The sequence below is a fragment of the Branchiostoma floridae genome, chromosome 3 (genome assembly GCF_000003815.2).
Source record: "Branchiostoma floridae strain S238N-H82 chromosome 3, Bfl_VNyyK, whole genome shotgun sequence".
In the NCBI taxonomy this organism is placed as follows: domain Eukaryota; kingdom Metazoa; phylum Chordata; class Leptocardii; order Amphioxiformes; family Branchiostomatidae; genus Branchiostoma; species Branchiostoma floridae.
In genome coordinates this window covers 30,424,247-30,450,759 of record NC_049981.1, presented here as the reverse complement: position 1 = coordinate 30,450,759, position 26,513 = coordinate 30,424,247, and the positions used below count along the sequence as shown (strand labels likewise).

Genomic DNA, 26,513 nt, shown 5'->3' with positions numbered 1-26,513 from the left:
GGTACCATCCGGCCTCTGCAGCCGTCTGAGCGACTGAGGCGGTGATATCGGGTGTTCACCTGTCCAGGCCTGTGACGTCATCGTGGCCTTGAGAACCACGGAAGGTATAATCGCGACATATGCCCAGAAAGAGACCTGTATCCCCAAGACTATGGTGCCTATCCCCAGGGCCTTGGCCAGGGGCATGGCTGGGGACCCATGGCGGGCGCACATCTCGTCGCCGCTCTTAAGGGCCCTTAAAAAGCCCTGGGCCCCATTGGAATGCATTAGGCCAGGGCTTTTTACACCTATTTTTTTTATACCAAGGAAGTACCGCCGGATTTTAGCACCAAGACATACCCGCCGCCCGTCCGCATCGACCTGGTGCGGAAGATCCGGCCTCTGCAGCCGTCTGAGCGACTGAGGCGGTGATATCGGGTGTTCACCTGTCCAGGCCTGTGACGTCATCGTGGCCTTGAGAACCACGGAAGGTATAATCGCGACATATGCCCAGAAAGAGACCTGTATCCCCAAGACTATGGTGCCTATCCCCAGGGCCTTGGCCAGGGGCATGGCTGGGGACCCATGGCGGGCGCACATCTCGTCGCCGCTCTTAAGGGCCCTTAAAAAGCCCTGGGCCCCATTGGAATGCATTAGGCCAGGGCTTTTTACACCTATTTTTTTTATACCGAGGAAGTACCGCCGGATTTTAGCACCAAGACATACCCGCCGCCCGTCCGCATCGACCTGGTGCGGAAGATCCGGCCTCTGCAGCCGTCTGAGCGACTGAGGCGGTGATATCGGGTGTTCACCTGTCCAGGCCTGTGACGTCATCGTGGCCTTGAGAACCACGGAAGGTATAATCGCGACATATGCCCAGAAAGAGACCTGTATCCCCAAGACTATGGTGCCTATCCCCAGGGCCTTGGCCAGGGGCATGGCTGGGGACCCATGGCGGGCGCACATCTCGTCGCCGCTCTTAAGGGCCCTTAAAAAGCCCTGGGCCCCATTGGAATGCATTAGGCCAGGGCTTTTTACACCTATTTTTTTTATACCAAGGAAGTACCGCCTGGATTTTAGCACCAAGACATACCCGCCGCCCGTCCGCATCGACCTGGTGCGGAAGATCCGGCCTCTGCAGCCGTCTGAGCGACTGAGGCGGTGATATCGGGTGTTCACCTGTCCAGGCCTGTGACGTCATCGTGGCCTTGAGAACCACGGAAGGTATAATCGCGACATATGCCCAGAAAGAGACCTGTATCCCCAAGACTATGGTGCCTATCCCCAGGGCCTTGGCCAGGGGCATGGCTGGGGACCCATGGCGGGCGCACATCTCGTCGCCGCTCTTAAGGGCCCTTAAAAAGCCCTGGGCCCCATTGGAATGCATTAGGCCAGGGCTTTTTACACCTATTTTTTTTATACCGAGGAAGTACCGCCGGATTTTAGCACCAAGACATACCCGCCGCCCGTCCGCATCGACCTGGTGCGGAAGATCCGGCCTCTGCAGCCGTCTGAGCGACTGAGGCGGTGATATCGGGTGTTCACCTGTCCAGGCCTGTGACGTCATCGTGGCCTTGAGAACCACGGAAGGTATAATCGCGACATATGCCCAGAAAGAGACCTCACATGACTATACGACAGAATAAGAACGTTCAAAGCAGCAGAGTAGAAGCGAACTACTACCAGGATGGTACCCAGGCTAAGACCATGGGGGAGTAATGTGGACATTCAGCCGACTCACCGAGGCAATCAGCTGTAAAGGTCACGCGCATTGATACAATGAATGGACGAACATGCACCACAATCTCTCACATGTGGTCTGCAATTTGACTCGCTATACTACCATATAGCAAAGTTCATGCCCCGCTGTCTTTTACGTGACAGTGTTTACGTACGCTTCAAGATTTCGGTCGCACTTCTTTTTTACCCATGCGTCATAGGGGGTCGCGTAGAAACACTGTGTTCTTCGGCCTTCATGCGAAAATGCATTATCTGGGTAATCAGGCGATAGGGCCGCTTTACCAGGAAGTACTCGGCCAATATATCGGGAAAGTTTTCGGTGCCTAAACCCAAACTAAGGCCACAGCAAGTAAATTTTATGGATGACATCAGCGCGTGCATTAATTTTCGCCTGTTTTCAGAAAAAAACAAGATTTTTTTTCTACTGTAGGGATGGTCAACACGACGATAAAGTACCAAAATGAGCAAATATATTGTCATTATTGTGTTGTAGGCAATTGCAAATGATTGTACTTGTAGAAGTGACACTTGCGAGGTACTCAGGACTGTAGTTGTAGAAATGAAACTCATCGGATAGTTGTAAAAGTGGCACCAATATGGAAGCCATAAGTGTGGTTACGAACTTTGTTGGTGATGCCAGTCTACCACACTAGTGCCACTTTTACCACACCAGTACATGTCTTAAATACAGGAATGAATGCCTTATTGGCTCTCATACCATGTACCCTTTATCAATTAATTCTTGTTACAACATCCATCACAACTTTATGGTGCCTATTTTTGAAAATGTAGCCATCTTGTGTTTTTTTCACCGATCTTGTTTTTTTTCGCCCTATCACACTATTTTTGCAGTCTGCAGATGATGTCATCCATAAAATTTACGTGCTGTGGCCTAATGCAAAAACCTATGATATGCTTTTTATTTTCTGAGATTATCAATTTTAATACTATGCATAGCATCCCTGGTCAATATCAGAATTTCATGCCTAACAGAGGATTTGCTCCATAGGGCCTATAGGTTAGGGGGCACATTGTCGGGGCATGGCAGTGTCGGGGCAAACTTGATTGAAATGGCGACGATTGCCTCTTACAGTGTTACTGGAGATGAATATAAGACAAACCAAGCATGAAAAAGAATGGATTGGATGTTAGGTCCTGTGGTTCAACATCACGTTTTCTAGACTTTTTTTCTTTTTTTCGTCTTCGCGCATTAGATTTGGCAAGGACGGTAACATTATTGTTTTTAGGATTCGTCCAGAGGATCATCCATAAAATTAAGACAGTGTGGCCCTAAGATTGAGCCAGCGGTTACTACGGAGCTGAGGTTGGTACCCAGGCTAATAGAAATGTATTTGAAGTTTGTTACATAATAGGACATTAATCATGTTCTATGTTTATAACAAAATGTACACACATACATTCATGCACGTGACAAAGTGAAAAGGCATAAAAACGTTGTTATGGATCGATAGGGGGAACACATAGTCTGGCAATATTAAATCACCAAGGAGTACCTTTTTTTAGCCTCATTGGACAGAAAAAAATATATAAGACCATATAACAGAAATACAGTTTATATAATCTTAAGTCCCGATAAGTCTATGCACATATTTTTACACATTTATACGAAATGTTAGGAACACAGACGATTGACTACTAAGAAACGTACGGATTTTGCGGAATCCATACGAGTTTTACGGAACATATAAGATAATTACTATTACTGAGGATGACCGTTCTTTCTTTCATGACATGTTCCTCGGTGTAAAGAATCATTAACATATCCCAACCTACAAGTGATTTTTTTTCGCAATATTTTTCAGGTCTGTGCCAGACCCAGGACCGCGAGGTGAGTTGCTCACTGATTACTAGATATATAGTTCCTCATCCTGTAACTATCAGAAGACAGCAGATGCTGAACGTATGTCATTGAGCGTTTCCAAATTTTATCCGGCTGTTTGAATAACTGTTACCATGCGTACTGACTTGCTGACAGGCTGAATAATGGTTTTGAAACTTGACCTATGAGGCTCCAGATGTCTTATTAAGGGAAGACTGCGGTAAGATAGATAGAGGAATTAGATTCCAATTTGCATGGTTAATATGTAATTATATGAAGCATCACTTCAGCTATCTACATACCAAAAATCATGACAATCCGTCAATCCTTCTTGAGTTATTCCCTTTCAAAGTCTAACACTAAACCTGCCCTGCAGTTCCAAAAGAAGTTGCTAGGGTGCCCAGATCTATACCACTTACTCTCGGTCTCACGAGCTATCTACAACTTAAAAATCATAACCACAGCATGTCCAGAAATTGATATCAAGCCAGAAAGTTCCGCTGCAGTACTGTAAAAAGCCCCTAGGGGGCCCAAAATCTAATCGTTTTTAGGTGTTATAAAGATCTACCGACATACCAAATATCAATACAATCCATCCATGCGTTCTCCAGTTATGCCGGTGTTCTACACACATACATACAAACACCCTACCAAAAATATAACCTTCTTGGCGAAGGTAATGAGTCACTGTAACATATACATGCATACTGACTTTAACCTTCGCGTTCTCACAGACCAGACCATGTGGCTGCTGATCGCTGTTGGGTCCGGTCTGGGCGCGCTCCTCCTGCTACTGTGCTGCGCCACCATCGGCCGAGCCGTCTACATCAAACGGCACCGAAAACGGAGGTGGAACAGGTATGACCCGGATTGTTGTTTCCGATCGTTTCATGAGTGTTCATGGGTTGTTCGTCCATCGTAGTCGATTGCCACCCCATCACGTCAGGTACGTGTATTAGCAGTCAAAAAAACAGGATAGCACCCCTCAAAAGCGCTGTAACAATCTAGCCTAGTACTATGAATATTACCATAGCTCGGTCAATAATTACTTAACACAAGTCCCCGGTTCCATGATCTTCCATCTCCGATCATCCCGAACGCTGAGCATCACTATGTCAGTCCCTGTAATAACACTTCACTATAAATCAGTATAAAATGCATCAATTATTGTTTATTCAAATGATCTCCATTAGTGAGTACAATTCTGCATCACTAGTCGTCCTGGAGTCAAACACATAAAATGCATCTTCCTGAATCTCTTAACAAGAACGTAACGCGATGTGTCCGGCTGCGGCTTATCAGTCCACTACGGGTTCTAAAGTCCCTGTCACCGGTAGGGCAGAGTTGGGTTTCTCGAGTAGTAAGGGATTCGCGCTTTCTTGCAGCTTCTGTTGATGTGGCTTTGCCAAGGGCTGTAGCACTGTAGCGATATACCTTCACAAGTGGGTGACTAACGGCCCTAAATCTTTCGTTAAAAGGTACGTCGTCGAGGACGGGCGCTCTTCGCTGGGATTTTCCTGGAGGCGAAAGAGAGCTCGACATACCGGCGGCGCTCTTGGCGGTCCGAACCTGGATTTGGCTTGGGACGACTTCCACTTCGGCTTCAGCCCGTCCTACCTCCCCGGTGGTAGCACCGCCTCTCCCGCCCGTTCCACCATCCGCTATCCCACCCGCCTCCCTCGCTTCCTACCCGACACGCCACTGTCTAGTTCCTCCTCGAGCGGGAAGTCTGGGAGTCAGTACGGAGGCGGACTGTTCACCCAGGTTTACAGCCTCGGCTCCCGGGCCTACTGGGCTGGCGGAAACGGGATCGAGGACCAGCCGATTCCAACCCGACAACCAGCGTACCTGCCTGACGGAGAGCCTGACCAGGACGTCTGGGATCGAGACTACGGTCGTCCTCGCCTGATTGACTACAGGTCATCTTTTATTTCTTATGCTTAAACTCAAAATATCTAGTGGTGTCTTGTTGGCGTAACGGCTAGGGTGTTTGGCACAGAACCAAGAGGTCCCGGGTTCGAATCCCTGATATGCCACAGATGTTGTGTCATTTGGGAAAGACTATGTATTTTTGCCATCCGTCCAATACCACAGATTTACGTTCTCATGACCATTTTAACCAACAATACACAGACTCCACATGATCCACATCCGAAGGCTGCGCCAGTGTCACGGCAAAGAAGAAGACCCGAACAATAGCCGTTATCTTAGAAATGTTTACAACGTTACCTTGCCATGTATTTTTGCCATCCGTTCAGTACCAATGATTCTCATGACTATTTTTACTAACCCTGCGTAGGCCCCACATCCCAAGGCTGCGGCCAATCTCACAGCAAAGTCAAATACAAGAACAGCAGCCGGGGAGCCCCTACTTCGGCTCCCGCCGCCTGGGTGGTGACGTGTACCTGCAGGGCCTGGGCAGCAGCGCCTCCTGCCGGTTCGTCCTGCCCCGGTACCTGCCTCGGTCCCCGCAGACGGTTCCTGCAGAAGACGAGACGTACCCGACCGCTGAGCGAGGGGGAGGCCTTTACACGGAAACCTTCGGCCCGGACAGAACCGTATGTATATCTTAACTTGAAAGTTCATCTGTGTTGGTAGAAGTACTTATTGAACTAAAGATTTAGTTTAACTGTAATATCCAACACAAAAATTGGACTGAACACCACCAGTCTTTTGTCAAGGAATGAACAATCCACTGCTGTCGTGACCTCACGTTATGCAGATAGAACACGTGATTCAGTAAGCAGTGGATCCTAGGTTGCAGGAAGTCTATGGCGCTCACCGTCTGTATATCTTTTTATTGTTTGCTAGATTTGCTTGTTTGTTCGTCTCAAACTTGACTGCCCATATCAACACAACACATACACACACGTCTTAGATGAAAGAAAGAAAGAAAGAAAGAGAGAAAGAAAGAAAGAAAGAAAGAGAGAAAGAAAGAAAGAGAGAAAGAAAGAAAGAAAGAAAGAAAGAAAGAACCTTGAACTAACTGCATGTCAGTGCTTGCACCTCTGTTATATAGGGTGTACGTTGTCATTCCTGTAGACCAATCACTGTGCATGATGACCAGCGTGGCAGTTCATCTCGACATGACCATACTAATGGCATTCTTTGCGATTTGCCCACAGTTCAAAATCAAGCGGCCTGCTATGAGCTACGCACCGTACGGAGTCTACAGGGTCATTCCGGAATCCAACTTGTGAGATTGAAGAAGTCGTCCTTCATGTCCTCCCAGAAATGCATCGCCCATCAGTTAATAATCTGCTATTCTAACATGCAAGGCCACAGCAAGTATAGCTTTTATGACATCCTCTGTACAATACAAATCTAATGCGAGAGGAAACAAAACAAAAATGGGTAAAAAAAAACAAAAGGTCTGACAGCCATCATGTCCTTTATTCCTGAATTCAAGATGCTTAAAGTGACACTAGAATTGTAACCGATTTACTTACCAACCTGACAAATACATTCAAGGCAAGCCCGTACATGCAGGCGAACATTAATACACATGCTGTTGTCATTCATATGATTTACTTGCTGCGGCCTAACCCATCGGCCATGTTTAATGTCCTATACTCAATATCCATATCAGCTCCTCTCGAAAAACGTTTCTTAAAGCGCTAAAAAAAGTTACAAGTTTGACAACAGGACGCCGACATTATACAAAGCTTTGAATTAGTTGGCTTGACATATTTAGAAATGTAAATTTGTAATGATGTTAAAAATCTACGCAGTCGTCACGAAAATTTAAAGATAGATAATTTCATGCAGGGTATGTTACATGATGCTTCCGTAAACTATACTGAGAGCATTTGTATAAATGGAAATGATACATAATCGAAGGGAAAATATACATAATCAAATCTCCAAGCTAATGTATATAAAACGCATCTTATTCAAGTACAGTAAATTACACATAAACATTAAAATATAGCATAGCAAATATTTATCATTGGCCAATCATATTCATCTTTGACTGTACAAAAACTGTAAGAGGGCTTATTTTTCCGTCTTACTAATTCGGCTCCAATTTACAACAAATGGCGAGGGAGATGTGATAGGTCATAATGCGAGTGTTTTTTTCTTCTTCAGAATTGCTGTTTCCGTGTGCAAAAATCTACAGTACTAGTATATGTACTAGGGGTGGGTACCGGTACAGAAAATTCAGGTCCAGGTCCGGTTCAGGTCCAAAGGATCAGGTCCAGGTCCGGACCTGAACCTGGACCTGATTCAGTATGACTCATACCAATGGTCCACTTCACTACAAAGAAATCTGTTTGGTGGAGTATTAGACCTACACTGGCGTTTTAAAATCCTACAACGCTAACTGCAGCTGTACGATGTCTGTAAAACTTGGTTGAAATTACTATAAACTCTACTCTACTTCACTCTTGTTATTTTCTTCCACTGCAAGCGCCAAAACGTGTGAATGCCTTATAAAATAATCTGTTAATTTTCTAATCGGTCCAACATCCGGTCCGCCTAATTTTTTCAGGTCCGGTTTTTCTGGACCGGTCCAATAAGAAAAACCGGTTTTGTACCGGTACGCTGTACCGATACCCAGCCCTAATATGTACTACAAAGACCATGAAACTTTGGCATGATTTGGTACAAGATTCCGGAAACGTAATTCAGGCTACGTGAACAAAAACGCTTCAATCAGTAAACAGTTTTTATATACTGCATATCATAAATGGTAAGTTGAAAATTGAAATGAAAGAGAAAATGAGTGTAAATGACAACATTCTACAGATTGCAACTTTATTAACAACTGCTTTGTACAAAAGTTGTAAATCATTTGTAGCAATTCCGGAATTGTCAAATATATACGGATGAGATGAGGTCTATGCGGAATGATTCAGGGTAAAAAAAATATGCTGTAAAATATTACTATTCAAATGTGTTATCTAATAAAATATATATTTTATGTAATGTTGGAGTGTGGTGGTTTTTTTTACCACCGAGTTTCTGTACTGTGTTAAGAAACGGTTACTCAGGCAACTGAATAGAATTTGAAAACGGTCAGTCAAACAACCTAGGCTATAAGTTTTTTGGACATTCAGTAGTACTGATGAAGCTGTTTATCTTTGGGGAGAACACTTGGCATCCAGACATCTACTTATACCAACTCGGCTTACACCTGGAGGAGCCTTGGTGATCGTCCGATAGCTATCGTGATTAGGGAATGAGTACTGGACAGCTTATCCAAGAAAGGCGTAAAGCACACTCTGACACAGGCGATATCTTGGAAAAAATATACATATCGAAAGCAGATAATAAAGGTAGTTTGAACTGATAACAACAGCAACGAATGTGCTCTCTATTGCCGGATTGCATCTGATAACTTTTGAATATTTCATACATGGTTGTCATCACCTGTCAATGATCACAAATGTACACATGTAAATTGGATAAAGGCAATATTCTTACCCGAGAAATCTGGCGTCTGCTATCGAATGATAATAGTAGACAAAACGGAAGCAAATGGTCCCTAAAATATTTCTCGTTTAGCAAAAATGAAAACAAAATGTTACCTCCCAACCCCACCCTCCGTTCTGCCAATGTAACATGACACTTGGGGAATCCCCCTTCCCAGACGCCCCAGCATACTACAACAGGTGCGTCACACCTGGGGACTTCCACTCTCACCTGCGCCAGTCGCGAGGTGGGACCGCGACTCAGCTTTACCTGTACATGCATCCTGAAGACAAAGGAAGAATTTCCACACGAACAAAACCGCTATTCATAACCCTAAGCGCTACCGAGGACAACGTAGACCTGAAACGACTAAAGTAAGTACATTGGTTATACGTTATGGTTATGTTTATGTTAATACTTATGTTGCAAAACTATTGTTCTACCACTGTAACTGTATCAAACCTGTCATGAATAAAAAAGAAAAAGAGTTTTATTGCACGACAACTGTAAAAGATACAAATCAAAATCGATTTGAGGTTTATTCAACAGTATACAACCACGAAAGCAGTTTCTGTGTACGTGGAGACTGGGTCTGTTAACATGTAGATAGGAAAGGCACTGTTACTATGGACACAACTATACGTGGTAGGGTAGTGAGGTGTTATGGAAGTATAATGTAACGGTTAAGGTTACAGTGAATGTGAATAGGTGCTCACTGGTCTATTGTGGGTTAGACCAAGCTACCCTGACTGTTTTCGATAGTGAAATGCAATAGTTTCCAACCACAACATGACTTTCCGTTACTGTGAGCGCTCAGTTTTAAGGGACCTTAGAGATCAGACAAACAGGTGTCCCTGCACAATCAGCTATGGGGTGTGGGTCGCAGGTAAGGTTACAGCGATTGTAAATAGATGGTATCTGGTCAAAACAAGCTACACAATATACACTTTAGATCTTCAACTGTGAATCAAAGACTATTCAATAAGGCCATACAGCAGTATCCAACAACGATAGGAGTCTTTGTTAACGTTAAGTCTTAACGTAGACTGCTACATCGGAAAAACCCAAGACATTGTGGCCGTGGGGTAGGTCATGGCAGACGCAGGTCAGGTTACAGTGACTGCCGCCCATGCACTGAGATCGTTGTACAAATCTGCACATATGAGCAACTTGTTTTGTCCTTTCTTTAAAGGTAATCAAACTGGAATGAGAAAGTGAAAATATCAATCAATATGACCAGCCTGGCAGACAAGTTACGGGAATTAGAGCTGTGTCTGAAAAGTCACGGCCAAATCGTCGGTTATAGGCGGGCATTGAGAGACGCTTTTCTGAGCATAGATGTCTCTATGGAAGTAGAAGTCTTAAAAAGTATTGGAGACCTACATCTTCAGAAAGGAAAACAGAGCAAAGATTCAGCAGAGTTTGACAAGGCTGCTGCCCTGTATGCTGCTGCCCTACTGCGCTGCACAGATCCAGACATGGGACACACAATTGAACACCGTATTGGCTACATGGAGAAACTTTCCGGATGCCTGCTGCAGGAGTACACTCCACACTTCCGGTGGTTGTCATCAGACTACTGGGGTACAGCTGAAAGCAATGTCTTAAGGGTCGGAGAAACGTGTGACAACTTAGACAAAAGTGACAATGAACTCCAGGGTTCTGTTGAGGAGGCTTACACAGAAACATTAGTGACTGCAATAGAAAATGGCGACATGTTCTTGGAACTTGAGGTTATGAAATCTCTTGGAGATCACTACCTTGAGAAAGGCAGGAAAACCTCTGATCTATCCCAGTTCTCCAAGGCAGCTGCCATGTACGGCAAGGCCCTGAGAAGATGTAGAGATCCTGAAACAAAGGAGACTCTGCACCACCGTGTCCTGTACATGGTAAAGGTCTGGGGAGCAGTGAGAAGGGTGAGTAGTCTTAATTTGGTTTTAAGTTTGTTTATTTGCAAAATCATGCCCGAAGGCTAATTACATAATTATACAAAATCTAGGACTAAGGGAACTAGATAGTGTGATACATACTAATCAACTATATGATACAATAAATACTATTGTCGCGTTTGACTTCTTCTTTGAAGGCAGTGGTTAATGAACTGTCCCACGTTCTGTATGATGGTGGGATTTTGTGCTTTTAGTAGAAATATAGTCTTTTGTTGATCTCTTAGGTGGTAAAGGCTTGGTGAAATTGTGACAAATGTTTGAAATAATGTGTTTCTTTCGGATTCATAGTGGGTACACTGACTGATAAAATGTGTTTCATTACCTTTGCCAGAATGGCTAAGGTTATGTTTTGGGCTTGTGAGTCTGTCTGTCTGTGTGTGTGTTAACAGCATAACTCAAGAAGCCGTGGATGGATCCCAATGATATTTGGTAGGTGGGTAGGGGTCGGGAAAACGAAGGTCAAGTTCGATATTGGGCCCCCTAGCGGCTTGCTAAGGTACTGCAGCAGAAACTCAATTTTTTATATCTCTTGTTTTGGACATGCTGTGGTTATGATTTTTGAGTGGCAGATAACCCTTGAGCCAGAGAGTAAGTGCTGTAAGTTTGGACCCCCTAGCGGCTTGTTTGGAACTGCAGTCGCCGATTTCCTTTCAAACTTTGCACGAGAATAACTCGAGAACGTGTTGATGGATCGTCATGATATTTGGTATGTAGACAGCCCAAGTAAAAATGTACCTAAAGAAATACAAATTATTCAAATCAGCAACTAATTTGCATAATTAATGAGGAAAGTTTATAAATCCAGTGCATTTCATGATAGGGCTTTCAAACTTGTTACATATATAGATGAGAAAGAGAGAAATGTCAATGCATATCAATTATGCAAATGACGGCCTCATTTGCATAATTAATGAGAAAATATGAACATGTTGACGGATCGTCATGATTTTTGGTATGTTTTTCCACTGCATTCATTGGGCAATATGTACACAATCTTTGGAAAGGGAACTGTTTATTGCGGCCCTTTTCTATCTCTATCGGATGTGCGCTTGTTCTTATCTTACATTAAACACGTTATGATATAGGTAATTTCCCATCGCGTATTCGGATTTAACACTTTTGTAAAATCTTAGCCTACCATTATTTAAAGACAGTTTTAACATACATATCAGTAAGTCTCCTCTTTTACATCTCCAATGTACATATATTTTTATTGTCTAATGTAGGGTAGTTTGTGTTCCATAAGAAAGAATAGCCTGTGTCATCTACTATTTCTTTAACATGGTGCAGCCAATTTTTCTCGTGACTATTTCCCATATTGTATTCTTGACAGAGCAATGCGTCCACCTGTAAGGGTGCGTCACTCGCCCCCCCCCCTCCCTGCGCAAATAAACAGAACAACTCGGATCCTTATCTTAAGAATGACGAACAAAATCTGCCACACCACACAAATAATTTCTTCCATAAACTAATGACCAACACTTCAAGCAATCATTTAATGACATTAGCAACCGACTTTGAACTTCTCACAAATACAACCGATCAGTAAGTAACTTGTCAATAATATATATATGTATTCGAATGTGATAAGACATATATACCCTAATTGTAAGTGCAGCAATGTTCCAGAATATACGTGCAAGGTAAAACATTATAGCAATTGCGGATTGTATTTTTCAGCATCCACCAGCAGATATATTAAGACCAAAAGGAAAAAGATCATCAATGGGGCACAAGTTTGGAGCCAACAGAGAAACTGATGTGACTCGGGACCACTATCTCCATCTTGACATACCGAGGTAGTAAACCGTTACTACAAGCTTCACACTGTTTAAAATAAACCAGCTATACTGCATTGATGCTCGATTTACTGGGAATTTTTGTGTGTGGCTTCCGTGTGTACTGCAGCGATTATCATTATTATTAGTACAGAAACTTCGCACACTACCCAATATCCTGACCGGCTATTTACTGTGTTACCCTTAGACTCCCAGGTCACGAATTGGCTGGGTTCACTGATGCATGGTGCCCTGTCACTATATCTAATAGATATATGCTGATATTGTTTTATTATTCCACATAGAATGAGCACAGGAAAGGAAAACGCCGGACTCGTGAAGACAAGTGACAAAACACAGGGAGACACCGACAGGTTTGTGAGCTGTGAATTACTTGTTCTTCCAAATCAGCAAGTCAACAGACATTATTTTATATGTCTGATGTCAGCTACGAATGAAGACAAACTTTTATGAGGTTTGTGAGGTTTTAAGCATTTGGAGTGACTAAACACATTGCTATTCATTCAATAAAAGTGTACTCATGATCGGTGGTCAAATAAAAACGTGTATCGCTTATTTTCATCTCTCTTTACAGTACATACCAAGAGCAAATGCAGGAGGGCTGCAGGGCCTTGCAGAAAGGGGACCTGGACAAGGCAGAGCAAGAGATTGCGGCTGCGCTCAAGTCTGTACATGTTAAATGTGAGTCTGCGATATCAAACTGTACACTATTTCAATGACCACATGCAAAAAAATTAGTTCAATTCATATGGCAACGTAAACAGTAAAATAGAATAAAGCCATTGCTAGCCTGTGAATTCTATTATTTTTACAGATTCAAAGCCTGACCAACACTGCAAAGAAGCAGAGCCCCTCTACAAGTTAAGCGATGTCTACCTGAAGAGAGGAATCCAGTCAAAGGATGGAGGAGACTTCACCAAGGCTGCTGCACTCTGTAATGCAGCACTGGTAAGGTCAAGGAGAGAAGACATAACTGAAGCTCTCCAGGAAATAAGTCATGCATTTTGTAAGCATGTGCTCAATATTGAAGAAAGGGTAGACATTGGTGACACAAAGAAACACAAGTTAATGTTAAAAGAAAATAGAAACAATGTAAAAGAAGAGATCAAAAGAATCGAACAAGAGGTGGATCCATACAGTCTTGATGATGATAACCCAAAGATAAGAGAAGTTGAGAAAATGAGAGCGGAAGAGATCAAGGCATTGTTTGAGACAATTGTTTGTCAGCGAAAAACATGTATAGCTGGCTTAGTAGATGAATGTATGGAGGTAATGGGTCCCCCTCCCTGTAAGTACGCCATGATAGGCTTGGGTTCACAAGCGACAGGATTGGTAACACCATATTCCGATCTAGAGTTTGCCATCTTAGTAGAGGAGGAAACAGAGACCAACGTCACATATTTCCGCAATCTCACTCATTTTCTGCATCTCAAAGTTATTAGTTTGGGAGAAACCATTCTCCCTGCTATGGGAATTCGGTCTCTCAATGATTTCTACTCTGACGACCCACTAGACAACTGGTTCTATGACTCAGTAACGCCGCGCGGGTTTGCGTTTGATGGAGCCATGCCACATGCATGCAAAACTCCACTAGGCAGAGGTAGAAACTGCGCATCAACAAGTGAACTTATCCACACACCAATGGAGATGTCCAAATTAATGGCAAAAGACATCTCCCGTCACTTGGAGAAAGGCTATCATCTTGCTAGTATTTTGGGAAATGTCTGTTTAATCACAGGAGAACAAAAGTTGGTAGAAGTATATCTCACTTTATGGACTAAGCGACAGCAAGGAAATCATCCCGGGCTAGTTCGTTCCCTATTAGCAATAACTCATATGATTGATAATGCGCCACTATTCAAATGTGAATCTCTACCTGCAACGTTGATGAATGTAAAGAAGGATATGTATCGATTTTCAAGCCTTGCAGTGTCGTGTTTGGCGCTACTGCATAACATAGCACCGACCACAATCTGGGAGACCATTGACAATCTGCACAAGAATGGTGTCATCAGTAGTGAAAACGCACATCACTTGATGGTGATGGTAAGCATCTCAGCAGAACTGCGACTGCGTACATACATGAGCAATGGAGGCCAGGTGGAAAGCATGTCAGCCTTGTCATCAATTACAATGTCGACAGAATCAGATATTGGGGAGACATCAAAGAAAGTCTTTTACTGTTCAAATGCAAAACAGCTCATGAGATACTATTACACAGCACTGCCAACAAAAGGCTTCATTTCAGAAATTGTCCACGGGAAGCTCACAAAGGAATCATTAATTCTATTTGACGACTCTTCCGGACAAAGAGCAAAAGTGTACAGAAATCTTTGTGACTATAGAAACTATAAGGAATGTGCAGAACAGGTACTACATGCTTACATAAATAAATATGGTGAAGGTAATGCACATTCCGATATTGCTGAGGCTCTTACTGACCTGGGTGATGCCTGTGGCAAGCAAGGAGATCATAGAACGGCTTTCAGTTATCATGAACAGTCACTGCAGATGAGGCGAAGAATCTATGGTGAGAAAACTGTACATCCTGACATTGCTTCGTCACTTAGCAACTTAGGTGAGGTCAGCTGTGAACTTAGTGATTACAGAAAGGCCGTCAGCTATTCTGAACAAACACTACAAATGTCGAAAATAATTTATGGGAATAACACTGCACATCCTGTCATTGCTAACTCACTTGACAACTTGGGCACTGCCTGGAGCGAACTTGGTGAGTTCAGGAAGGCCATCGGCTATTGGGAACGTTCACTACAGATGAAGCGAAATATTTATGGGAAGATAACTGTGCATCCTGGTATTGCTTACTCACTTAACAACTTGGGTACGGCCTGGTATGATCTTGGTGATTACAGAAAGGCAATTCGCTACTATGAACAGTCACTACAAATGAAGCAGAGCATCCTTGGGGAGAACACTTCACATCCGGACATTGCAGTGTCACTTAACAACTTGGGCACGGCATGGATTAGACTTGGCGATTACGGAAAGGCCACCAGTTATTATGAACAGTCACTACAGATTCACCTGAGCATCCATGGGAAAAATACTGTGCATCCGGACATTGCCTCGTCATTTAACAACTTGGGTAATGTTTGTTGTAAACATGGTGATTACAGAAAGGCAGTTGGTTATTTGGAGCAGTCAATACAAATGAATCAGATTGTATACGGTAAAAGCTCAGCACATTCTTGTATTGCCGGATCACTCACTAACTTGGGCAAAGCCTGGGGGGATCTTGGCGACCAAAGAGAGGCCGTCCGCTGTTACGAAAGATCATTGCAGATGTGCCGCAGTATCTATGGAGAGGACTCTGCGCATCCTTCTATTGCAAGGTCACTTAACAACTTGGCCTCGGCCTGGAGGAAACTTGGTAATTATAGAAAAGCCATCTTCTATGGTGAACAGTCACTAGAGATGAACAAGAGAATATATGGTGAGATCACTGCGCATCCTGGCACTTCCTCGATACTTAACAACTTGGGTGGCGCCTGGGGAGAACTTGGTAATCACAGGAAGGCCATCAGCTATTATGAACAGTCACTTCAGACACAGCTGATTATCTGTCGTGAGAACACTGCGCATTCTGACATTTTCTCGACACTTAACAATTTGGGCGACGCCTGGAAGGAACTTGGTGATTACAGCAGGGCCATCGGCTATTGTGAACAGTCACTTCAGATGATGCGGAGTATCTATGGAGATAGCACAGCACATCCTGACCTTGCCGACTCACTTAACAACTTGGCTACGGTCTATATTGGACTTGGTGATTACAGAAATGCCGTTAGCTATTGTGAACAGTCACTACAGATGAGGAAGAGTATTTGTGGGGAAAACACTGCGCATCCCAGCATTGCTAACACACTAAACAACTTGGGTGCGGCCTTTAGTGAATTTGGTGATTACAGAAAGGCCGTGAGCTATTTTCAGCAGTCACTTCATATGAATCGTAGTATCTATGGAGAGACTACTGCACATCCGGACATTGCCGACTCACTTTATAGCTTGGGCAATAACTATAAAGAATATGGTGATATCAGAAATGCCGTCTGCTATCATGAACAGTCTCTACAGATGAGGTGGCTTATCTATGGTGAGAACAGTGCACATTCTGACATTGCTGCCTCACTTACCAGCTTGGGTGGGGTCTGTCGCGAACTTGGTGATTACAGAAAGGCCGCCAGCTATTATGATGATTCCCTACAGGTTAGGCGGAGTATCTATGGTAAAAACACTGCACATCCTGACATTGCCATGTCACTTAACAACCTGGGCGGGGTCTGCTGCGAACTAGGTGATTACAAAAAGGGCATCGGGTATTGTGAACAGTCACTACAGATGATGCAGAGTATCTATGGGGAGCAAACTGCACATTCTGACATTGTCATGCCACTGAACAACTTGGGCACGGCCTATATCAACCTAGGTGATTACAGAAAGGCCATCAGGTATTTTGAACAGTCACTTCAGATGATGCAGTGTATCTATGGGGAGAAAAGTGCACATTCTGACATTGTTGACTCACTTAACAAATTGGGCACGGCCTATGGCATCCTAGGTGATTACAAGAAGGCCATCAGGTATTTTGAACAGTATTCACAGGTGAAGCAGAGTATCTAAGGGGAGAACACTGCACATGATGACATTGCCGGTTTATTGTTTTATGTGCCGGTGCACTTCACAACCTGGTTGTCGCCTGGGGGTAACCTTGGTGACTGCAGAAAGGCAATTTTCTATCGGGCAATGAAGATGAGCCAGCTTATCCAAGAAAGAAGTAAAACACATTCTGACACAAGTGCCAAATAATGACAGACTTATGCAAAATTTTACTCAAGCAACTGGATATGATTTTTGAACCGGTCATACGTTTCAGATAACATATATTATCTTTTGCCAGTGACACTAAAAAAATTGAGGTTATCTGATCATATCTAGTTGCTTGAGTAATTGCTATTTGCCGTATCTTATTACCTGGATGTCTAACCTTCATTGCTGTAATACACTAATGATAGTATTAAAGCAATCAGCTTTCTAAAATGTGCAAAATATAATTGAAACTGATAGCCATATCAATAAATATGCTCTTTTTGTTTGGAGACGAAAGTATTGTGCAATCATGATATACACTAAAAGGTACCAGATGTATGCATGCATATGCGTATAGCATATCAAATTATTTATATCCTGGAAAAGTTGAACTGTAAATTCCAAGACGAACATTGGACTTACCCAAATTTTCAACTTAACAGTTTTTGTCAAGGAGTGGAATGAATCCACTGCTTATGTGACGTCATGTTATGTAGATAGCACACGTGACTCGGTTAGCAGTGGATCATAAGTTGCAGGAAGTCTATGGCGCCTTTGACAAAGACTCGAGCTGTTCAGTCGAAAATTTGTGTGAATCCAGTTTTCGTGTTGGAAATTACAGTTCAACTTATCCAGAATGTCTTGTATCAACACAGACGAACTTTCAAGTTAGGACATTATGTCATTGGCAATGGGGAAAAAGGGTGGTAAGTGTGTCGCAGTCAATTCTGCTGTCAAGTCTCAGGTAACAAACTCTTTCTTTTAAAGAAGATATCTAATCATGAAAACTTGGTTGTGACCACCTGTTCAAATTACAATTTGATGTATCAACAACGGAGGAGTGTGGAACAGCTGTAACTAAAAGATGTTTGATGGCAGGAGAGTATATGTGTAGATGTAAATTACAAAGATAATGTTGTAACATAATGATCAAGTGTATCTGCATGAATGCATGATATACTGTAGCAGTGCAGTGTCTATTGATAAGAATTATAGATATATAGGACCTATCTATTGGAACAGTTGCAGGCTTTTGCTGTCCTCCAGGTTTTGATTTATATCCATATACAAAAACAATACATTATAACATTACAATGAAATAAAAGTCATTAATTCTGCACATTCTGTTTGTGCTGTCTATTTATTCACTTATATACAAATATGACGCATTGTACTCAACAACCACAACTTGTACCTTTACACACAAAAAACAGCACTTACGAATAGACATAATATCATGAATAGTATCTTCTATTCATTTAGAAGATGTGATGGTGATTTTTTAGGAATAAATTGTTCATAAAATTGAGCCTATTGCTACTAAACATTTTTCAACAACATACAGTGTAGACCTATAGGATCTGCCTTCAGCTGACAGGAAACAAACCGCTATTCCAGGGAAAATGAACTTGGGCACAAGCTGGTATTTTGATATCCACACTCCCAGTATTTTCTTTTAACCCACCCATTCAAAATGCCTCTATTCCATCTCATATACATACTAGTTATTTTTCTAGCCATCTTTCCCCCTTACTTTGTTTGTTACAGCAGCATTGTGTATTTATTCATGTAGTAATATATGATGAACTAATTCAATGAAAAACGGAATGTACAAATAAGATCTATGCTAAGAATTCTTTGACTGAACAGCTCCTTCATATTCTACTGTAATGCATTTGCATTTTCAGAACAAAAATGTCAATGCAATTTTGGTCCCTTGTAGAGATTGGCACACATCAAACAGAATGAATATAGATAATACAAGTGTTCCTACAATGTCGCCGTTTGGATGAACTGAACTAACTGAAGTGTTCTTGAGCATGTTACCATTTTTACCATGTTGTCATTTACTTATTTCTTCACGTGAGATTTAACTGTCATGTCATTTGAACGGCACCATATGTTAAAACTTTTCTAAAGGGTTCCCAGAGCCAAACAGCAAACAACAGGTGGAAAGAGTGGAGTTCACCAATCAAAATGGGACAAGTTTCAGGCAATCCTTTTTGTAGCTTTTGTTTGGTCCATTTTTAAGATGTTTCCAATCACTGCTCCTCTGTGGAAAGAGAAAAAAACTTACAGTTAGTTGGGAGAAACATTACTTTATTCACAAGGCTCAGCCAAAGTTTACATGATTTTACTACTAAAGCATGTAATCAGGCTAGTGACTAAGTCCAAAGGTAACATTATAATGTCAAGTAATTAATAATACAATAAGTCCAATAAGGAATACAACAAGTCCAATGTCAAGCATTTGATAGTAGTAGTTGATAAGTGCTGATAAATACAGCCAAAACTCTTCTAAGCTACATGTAGTACATCTACATTGTTGTTGTAGATTTCTAGTGTTGGAAAAAAGCGGATACCTCTAAGTACCAGGTATGTACAAGGGTCTGCATGCTCTTTTCCGAAAGGCGTAGGCAGGCCTTTTTAACTTCCTGAAATTCGTAGGGAAGCCATTTTATTTTTCCTGATTCGTAGTGAGGGTGGTATGATTTATCGCAAACCATTGCCAGGAATGATCATGACCTGGCTACAGCATACGTTATGAATTTTTGTCTATGATGTCTGAAGTCTGAGATTTCCTCACCTGCTGCAGGTGCCTCCTGCTCCTCCTTCTCCCCCTCCTCCTCAGCAGGAGCCTCTGCTTCCTCCCCCTCCCCCTCGGCTTCCTGTGGGAGATGGGAAAACATGCTGTCAGCACACATATTGCTATGTCATGAAATCTTTGTTTATCAATTGTGCTATTCTTGTATACATGTCTTTGATTTGTACTATTATCTGATATCATCGATTTGTTGCATGGTTCCTCCTTGTTTTTTTTTTCCTTTGAAAACCCCAATAAAAAAACTTTCATTCCTCCATCATGGTTATCATGGCTAGCACCAACATCCAAACATGTTTTACCTTGTACAGCTTACCTGCACACATTATTCTGATTGCCATTTTTCTTTTCTTTCTTTCTTTTTCTTTTCTTTGTCTTTTTCCTTTCCTCTCTTTCTTTCTTTTCCTTTCTTTCATTTTCTTTTTCTTTCTTTCTTTCACTCGCTCGCTCGCTCGCTCGCTCACTCACTCACTCACTCACTCACTCACTCACTCACTCACTCACTCACTCACTCACTCACTCACTCACTCACTCTGACTCTCTCCTTTAGGCAAATAGATAAGCAAACAAATGCAAAAAAACTCTCTCCTGCCTACTAAAAATCAATGTTTACTTGGAGAGTTATGCCCCTGATCATGATTCCTGTACGAACATATTTTTAAGTAGCCTTAAATAATATTAGCACAGATATACAGCATCATGGCAATTGGGACACCAGGAATGATAGTGAGTGGTGACAAAGATGTACTTTGGAATCTTTGGAACCCAAGACGCAAAATGAAAATTGGTGAACTACAGAGAATACTAGTAGAGGTGCAATTCGTATCTTGTCACCTAGACTAAACATAGAAATTAGAATCTATGAATACTTCTATACTGTACATTGGTAGTGAACAGTTTTTCACTGCAAAATACTATTTTTTTGTAAGACTTTCACCCAGTGCAAATCAAATGGATTCGAACAACTATGTGTACAGTCACCAATGCACTGTGCACCCTTCAGTACTCACACCAGTGACAACAATGCCAGGAACTCCGATCTCACTCATCCTAAACAGCACCTTGGATGGAGTGAGACAAACCGTAACGCATGGTGGGTGAAACTGTATGTGTGTGGCTTGCACTGTACCAGCGGGCCAGATCAAGTGGGTATATTGTTTGCAGTCAACGCAGCTGTGTGATTCAGTTTCAGATGTGATGTGATGTGAGCAATGAACTGACCACTCTTCAAATGAATGAGCCGTGCATTATCTGAGGGCACTCCAATTGGACATATTCATGTGTTCATAATTTTTGTGTGAGTTACAAATGGGAAAGATGCTAGCAACATCCAGGTGGAGCATGAAAAAAATATTGTTAAAAGCAGCAATTCCCCACATGAGGAAGACAACATAACTTTGGTTTTAGATAAAAGACATTTCATCTGCTATGATATGACTCGTGATTAAACATTTTCGCACCAACAGACTTCTCTGCAGTTACATGTAAAAAAAAAGCCTCCCCAGGCTTCTCTGCAGATATCTATTTGTAAATGTAACTAATTAGTTATCATAGCCTGACCACAGGCTTCTTTGCAGTTATCTATATCCAAAGTCTTTACTGAAGTTTTGTAATGTAACTATTTCCTTACCATGGCTTCACTACAGCCATGTGAAGTTTCTATCAAGGTTTCCTAGCCTAGACACAGGCTTCTCTGCAGCCACTGGTACATGTAACTATAGCCTCATCACAGGCCTTTCTTCAGGTATTTATAGCCTTACCACAGGCTCCTCAGCAGTTAAACTATAGGTTTCACTTTAGCAACACTTTACATGCAACTACATTGTGTATCATATATCATAGCCTTACCACAGGCTTCTCTGCAGCCGCTGCTGCCTCCGCTGCCTCCATCTCTTCGGTAACCGTCTCTAACGTCGGAGCGCCCGGCATGCTGGACGTCTCCTTCACTGGTTTCTCCTGCTGAGCCTCTGCCTCCTTCTGGGCTATCAACTCCTGAACATCACAGCAAACATGGAAGCAATGAGACTATGCTACTGTACTTAAGGAAGGATTTAGAGTATACTCATCATGACTATGTTGCTGTACGTAGGGATAACTTTGTGTTAGCGTATGGGTGTGAGAGCAGGTCAGTTCAAATTGTACTGGAAAAGGAGACCCTCTTCATTCTTAACAATACATTGCAATTTTTCTCCAAGATTTCACAAAATCCCACATGGAAAAAAATTAACATTAAGTACAGCACAATACAATTTCTTTTGTGCTTTTACAACTTCCTTTATAACTTTTCTCCCTCCTTTCATCCTTACTCTCTTCTTCTCTTCCTCCTCCCTCAGTATTCTATTAGCCTCCTCCGTCATTTTCTCCAGTGTCTCCTTCCCTCATGCTTCCTCCCTCCCTCCCTCTATCTCACACTTCATCCATCTATCCATCCTTACCCTTTTCTTCTCTTCCTCCTCCCTCAGTATCCTGTCAGCCTCCTCTCTCATCTTCTCCTGCCTCTCATCTCTCATACTTCCTCCCTCCCTCCCTCTATCCCATCGCTCCATCCTTCCATCCATCTATCCATCCTTACCCTTTTCTTCTCCTCCTCCTCTCTCAGTATCCTGTCAGCCTCCTCCCTCATCTTCTCCTGTCTCTCCATCTCTTGTGCTTCCTCCCTCCCTCCCCTCTATCCTTCCCTCTATCCCATCACTCCATCCCTCTATCCCATCACTCCATTCTTCCATCCATCCATCCATTCATCCAGACAGCCAGCCATCTTTACCCTCTTCTTCTCCTCCTCCTCCTCCCTCAGTATCCTGTCAGCCTCCTCTCTCATCTTCTCCTTCCTCTCATCTCTCAAGCTTCCTTCCTCCCTCCCTCCCTCTATCCCATCACTCCTTCCTTCCATCCATCCATGCTTACCCTCTTCTTCTCCTCCTCCTCCCTCAGTATCCTGTCAGCCTCCTCTCTCATCTTCTCCTGTCTCTCCATCTCTCTTGCCGCCTCCTCCCGTTCTGTAGCAAGCTGCTCTGCCTTCTCATCCTCCTGAAATCATAAATTTGTATCCGCGATGAAGGTTAGACATCCAGGTAAAAAGATAGCCAAGATAAGAGTAAGTCATGCAACTGCATAGAACTTGGAAATGGTCAGATATTTCAGGTAGTATCCACTACCTTACTTCAGTAACACTATTGAGATCTTTTGAGCAGCAATGTTTTACCAGAAATGTTTTGATATGAAAATGGTGTTAAGACACATTCTCAATAGCCTAATTGGAAACAAAAAAGAGACATAGTCAAGACATAAGGTTGATATTAATGAATCAATTTGTTTGTTTGTTTGCTTATCCTAGTCTCCATGACATTAGCCCTTTTTTTAAACATCATATCCAAGGTCAGGAACAATGACTAAGCAAGAGAACAATGCACAAATGATGTCTTGTACTTGTAGACTAATAGACAAACTTCAGAATCTTGACCACATTGAATAACTCATATAACAAAAATTCATAAATAGTTGAACTTTCTATATAAAAAATTAATACAGTAGTTGTCATGAACAAGTCACATTTTCATCAATGGTCACAACACAAAGCAAAAAATAAATTTAAACAAACACAAAACTACTAAGTAGCTACTACAACTACAAGCAACAGTTGTTGTTGGGTATGATGAATTAGGAAGCATCATTAAGTGTTATTCATACAGAAGGACCATCTTAGCTGATGACTACATCAAGGTCATTAGTGAAAAGAGCACAACTGAAGAAATAAGCTGTCAGTACCTGCTACAATGGAGTCCAGGCCAGAAGAAATGCAGGGAGGCAGAAAGTGTTAAAAGGCAAATAGATATTGCTACATCAGATGATGGGGACAAGGATTAAAAGACAAATAGATTACAGAGTTCATGCTTGTACATTAAGTATCTATATACATGAAATGAAGCCATGATGGGAAGCAGAAAGTTTTAAAAGACAAATAGATCTATATATAGTTCCTGCTTGTACAAAGTATCTACATACTAGAGATGAATCCAGATTGCATCAAGCAATAGACAGATCACATATAATGCAGATTACTACTAGTGGTCTATGCTGCACTATGGCCTGTTCTATGCAACAAGAGAGGCAAAGTACAAATGTATCTGTGACCATAACGTATACATGAAAACCCAACAAGGCGACACATGTATGTGCAGCAAAAGCTACAAGTTTTGTTCTGACAAGATAACTTCAAGAATCATGGTCCAAGGAAATGTCCAAGAAAAAGAGATTGGAATGCAGTTCCACATTCTTTTAACATCTTGAAGTAACATTTGAAGTACTGTAAATGCATTTAAGCTCGCGGGGATTTAATTTTGCAGTAGTAGGGAAAAGGACTTTTCGTGGTGGTTTTAATTTCGCGGTAACACCATAGACTGCAGTCTAAGGCCACACCAATTCAATTTCTTGGTTCACGGATTCGCTCGCTCCTATTTTTTGGAAAAAAAATAAAAATAAAAATTACCACTCATCAAATTTTCACCATTAATGAAACCATTCACCAACTTTCTGGTGTAGCAAACATAAAAACTGACACTACTTTTGTAATTTTCAATGAACAGGTGTTGTTACTGTACAGTAATAGTGTTTTTGTACTTTTTTCAAGCTGAAAACTTTTTATTCTTTATGTTTTGGATTAGCCCTTACCTTTACCCCAACCATTTTACAATTTTTATTTTTATTTCGCCCTCTCGCTCCATATTTTTTATGAAAAAATCCGTGAACCAAGAAATTAAATTGGTGTGGCCTAATATCATAATATAAAAATGTTCGCTGTGGTTTTAAGTTCGCGGTGAAGTGGTCACCGCGAAAACCGCGAATACTAATCCACCAACATTTCTGCATTTACAGTAACATCTCCAGTCTGTTAAGAACATTCAAAATGTGAAGAGGCCTATATATCCCTAACACTAACACTAACACTAACCCTAACCCTAACCCAGGTTGAGTCCTAACCCTAACCTAGCATTCATGATGTTGGTCCAAGTTGACTGGTCAAAACTGACAAAAGTCTGACTACTACTTGTGCTGACCCCCAAAAGATTATAATGATTGAATTATGGACTACAGACGGGATCCCTACCTGTTTGAGGTATGCCTCATTCTGCTTGTACTTGTAGAGCCAGTGTGCGATGAACTCTATGGGATCCAGCGGTCTCTTCTCTGCCACCTCCGCTAAACACTCTGTCATGCAGGACCCCAGGTGTGTCTTTAGGTACTCTGTGTCCATCGCTCCCAGTGATCGCACCATCAACAACCTGGGGAAGAAATGTACAGTGTACTTATTTATTTGTTTGTTTGTTAATTTTTTGTTTGTCTACGCAGATAACACGTAGTAATGCAGGAGCCCAGGTGTGTCTTTAGGTACTCAGTGTTCAGTGCGCCCAGTGACCATCAACAACCTGGGGGAGAGATGGGCTGAGTTATAGAACCTATTGTTTGTTCGCCATTCAGTGCGTGAGTGTGCAGATAATTCTGTCCTGACTGCAAGGGGTGAACTGTCAAAGTGCCAGAACTTAGCCAGGTATCCAGTCTCTTCTGTCCTTTCTGCAAATACGGAGAGGACAGAAGAGACACGAGAGCTATAATATGGCTGGATACCAGGCTAGCCAGAATGCCCTCTGATATTGCTTGTTTGCTTGTGTCTCAAATCAAATGCAATATTCAGTAGCCTACATATTGTGGCACAGACTACTTGGGCATCATACAATATAGCATACAATCTAAGTGTGAGGTTTTTGTTGACATCATTCAGGCTATAATGCATACAAATTGTCAAGGTGAGAAAAACGGGAGAATATAATGTACAAAATTTGTGCAATTTTGTTGGATATAGCTTGCTATAATCTAATACGTAATATAATGGGAAGTTGCTAATTCAGCAGCCTTACATACAGACCGAAGCAGAAAGAGGAAGTCTATGTGAATAAAATTCCCTCTTATTCCAACTATCAATCTCTATCTGCAAAACAAGAAATTATGGGAAAATCATTCTTTTTCACTAGTTTCAGCATATGACAGTAAATTTATTTCCACCAAAACAAAGATTTCTGGAAGTTTAAAAAGCCAACGACATAATTGTATTTTCTATGGTGTAGCACTTACCAGGGAAGCCAGTCGGTCCGTCAGAAATGTGAATTTTGACCTGTTAAATCGCCTTGAATCGTCCGAAGAAGTGGCGTTGTGGTTGCTAAGGACTTGTTTGGACCAGTTGATTTGGAGGTTAAAGGTCAGATTTGTGTTGCATGGTGGGAATATTCTAAAAGATAAATTTAGACATTATGTATTTTATACGATACCGTGTGTACTTTTTTCATAATTTTTATAAAGAACATACTAAA

At 42.0% G+C, this 26,513-nt stretch overlaps 3 protein-coding genes across 4 annotated transcripts in view; 1 reads left to right on the top strand and 2 right to left on the bottom strand.

The window, feature by feature from the left end:
• LOC118411817 (U4/U6.U5 tri-snRNP-associated protein 2-like) overlaps positions 1–1,917 on the bottom strand; it is a 40,273-nt gene extending 38,356 nt beyond the window's left edge. The window contains exon 1 of the mRNA XM_035814303.1: positions 1,907–1,917. Coding sequence (XP_035670196.1) covers positions 1,907–1,917 — 11 coding nt within the window. The remainder of the gene's footprint in view (positions 1–1,906) is intronic.
• A 1,628-nt stretch (positions 1,918–3,545) lies between these two features.
• On the top strand, positions 3,546–6,786 carry LOC118411476. The gene is made up of 5 exons (XM_035813759.1): positions 3,546–3,568; positions 4,294–4,417; positions 5,038–5,478; positions 5,859–6,117; positions 6,685–6,786. Exons 2-5 carry the CDS (start codon positions 4,302–4,304, stop codon positions 6,757–6,759), a joined length of 891 nt encoding a protein of 296 aa, XP_035669652.1. The 5' UTR covers positions 3,546–3,568; positions 4,294–4,301; the 3' UTR covers positions 6,760–6,786.
• Positions 6,787–20,053: 13,267 nt separating this feature from the next.
• On the bottom strand, positions 20,054–26,457 carry LOC118411479 (DPY30 domain-containing protein 1-like). Of its 2 annotated transcripts, none has more exons than XM_035813765.1 (5): positions 26,278–26,457; positions 25,256–25,430; positions 23,056–23,181; positions 22,000–22,143; positions 20,054–20,218 (listed from the first exon to the last, which is right to left on the bottom strand). In XM_035813765.1, exons 2-5 carry the CDS (start codon positions 25,421–25,423, stop codon positions 20,069–20,071), a joined length of 588 nt encoding a protein of 195 aa, XP_035669658.1. In that variant the 5' UTR covers positions 25,424–25,430; positions 26,278–26,457; the 3' UTR covers positions 20,054–20,068. The 2 variants fall into 2 exon arrangements, with proteins under 2 accessions (XP_035669658.1, XP_035669659.1); XM_035813766.1 differs by having other exon boundaries at positions 23,056–23,178; positions 26,278–26,449.
• Positions 26,458–26,513: the final 56 nt, after the last annotated feature.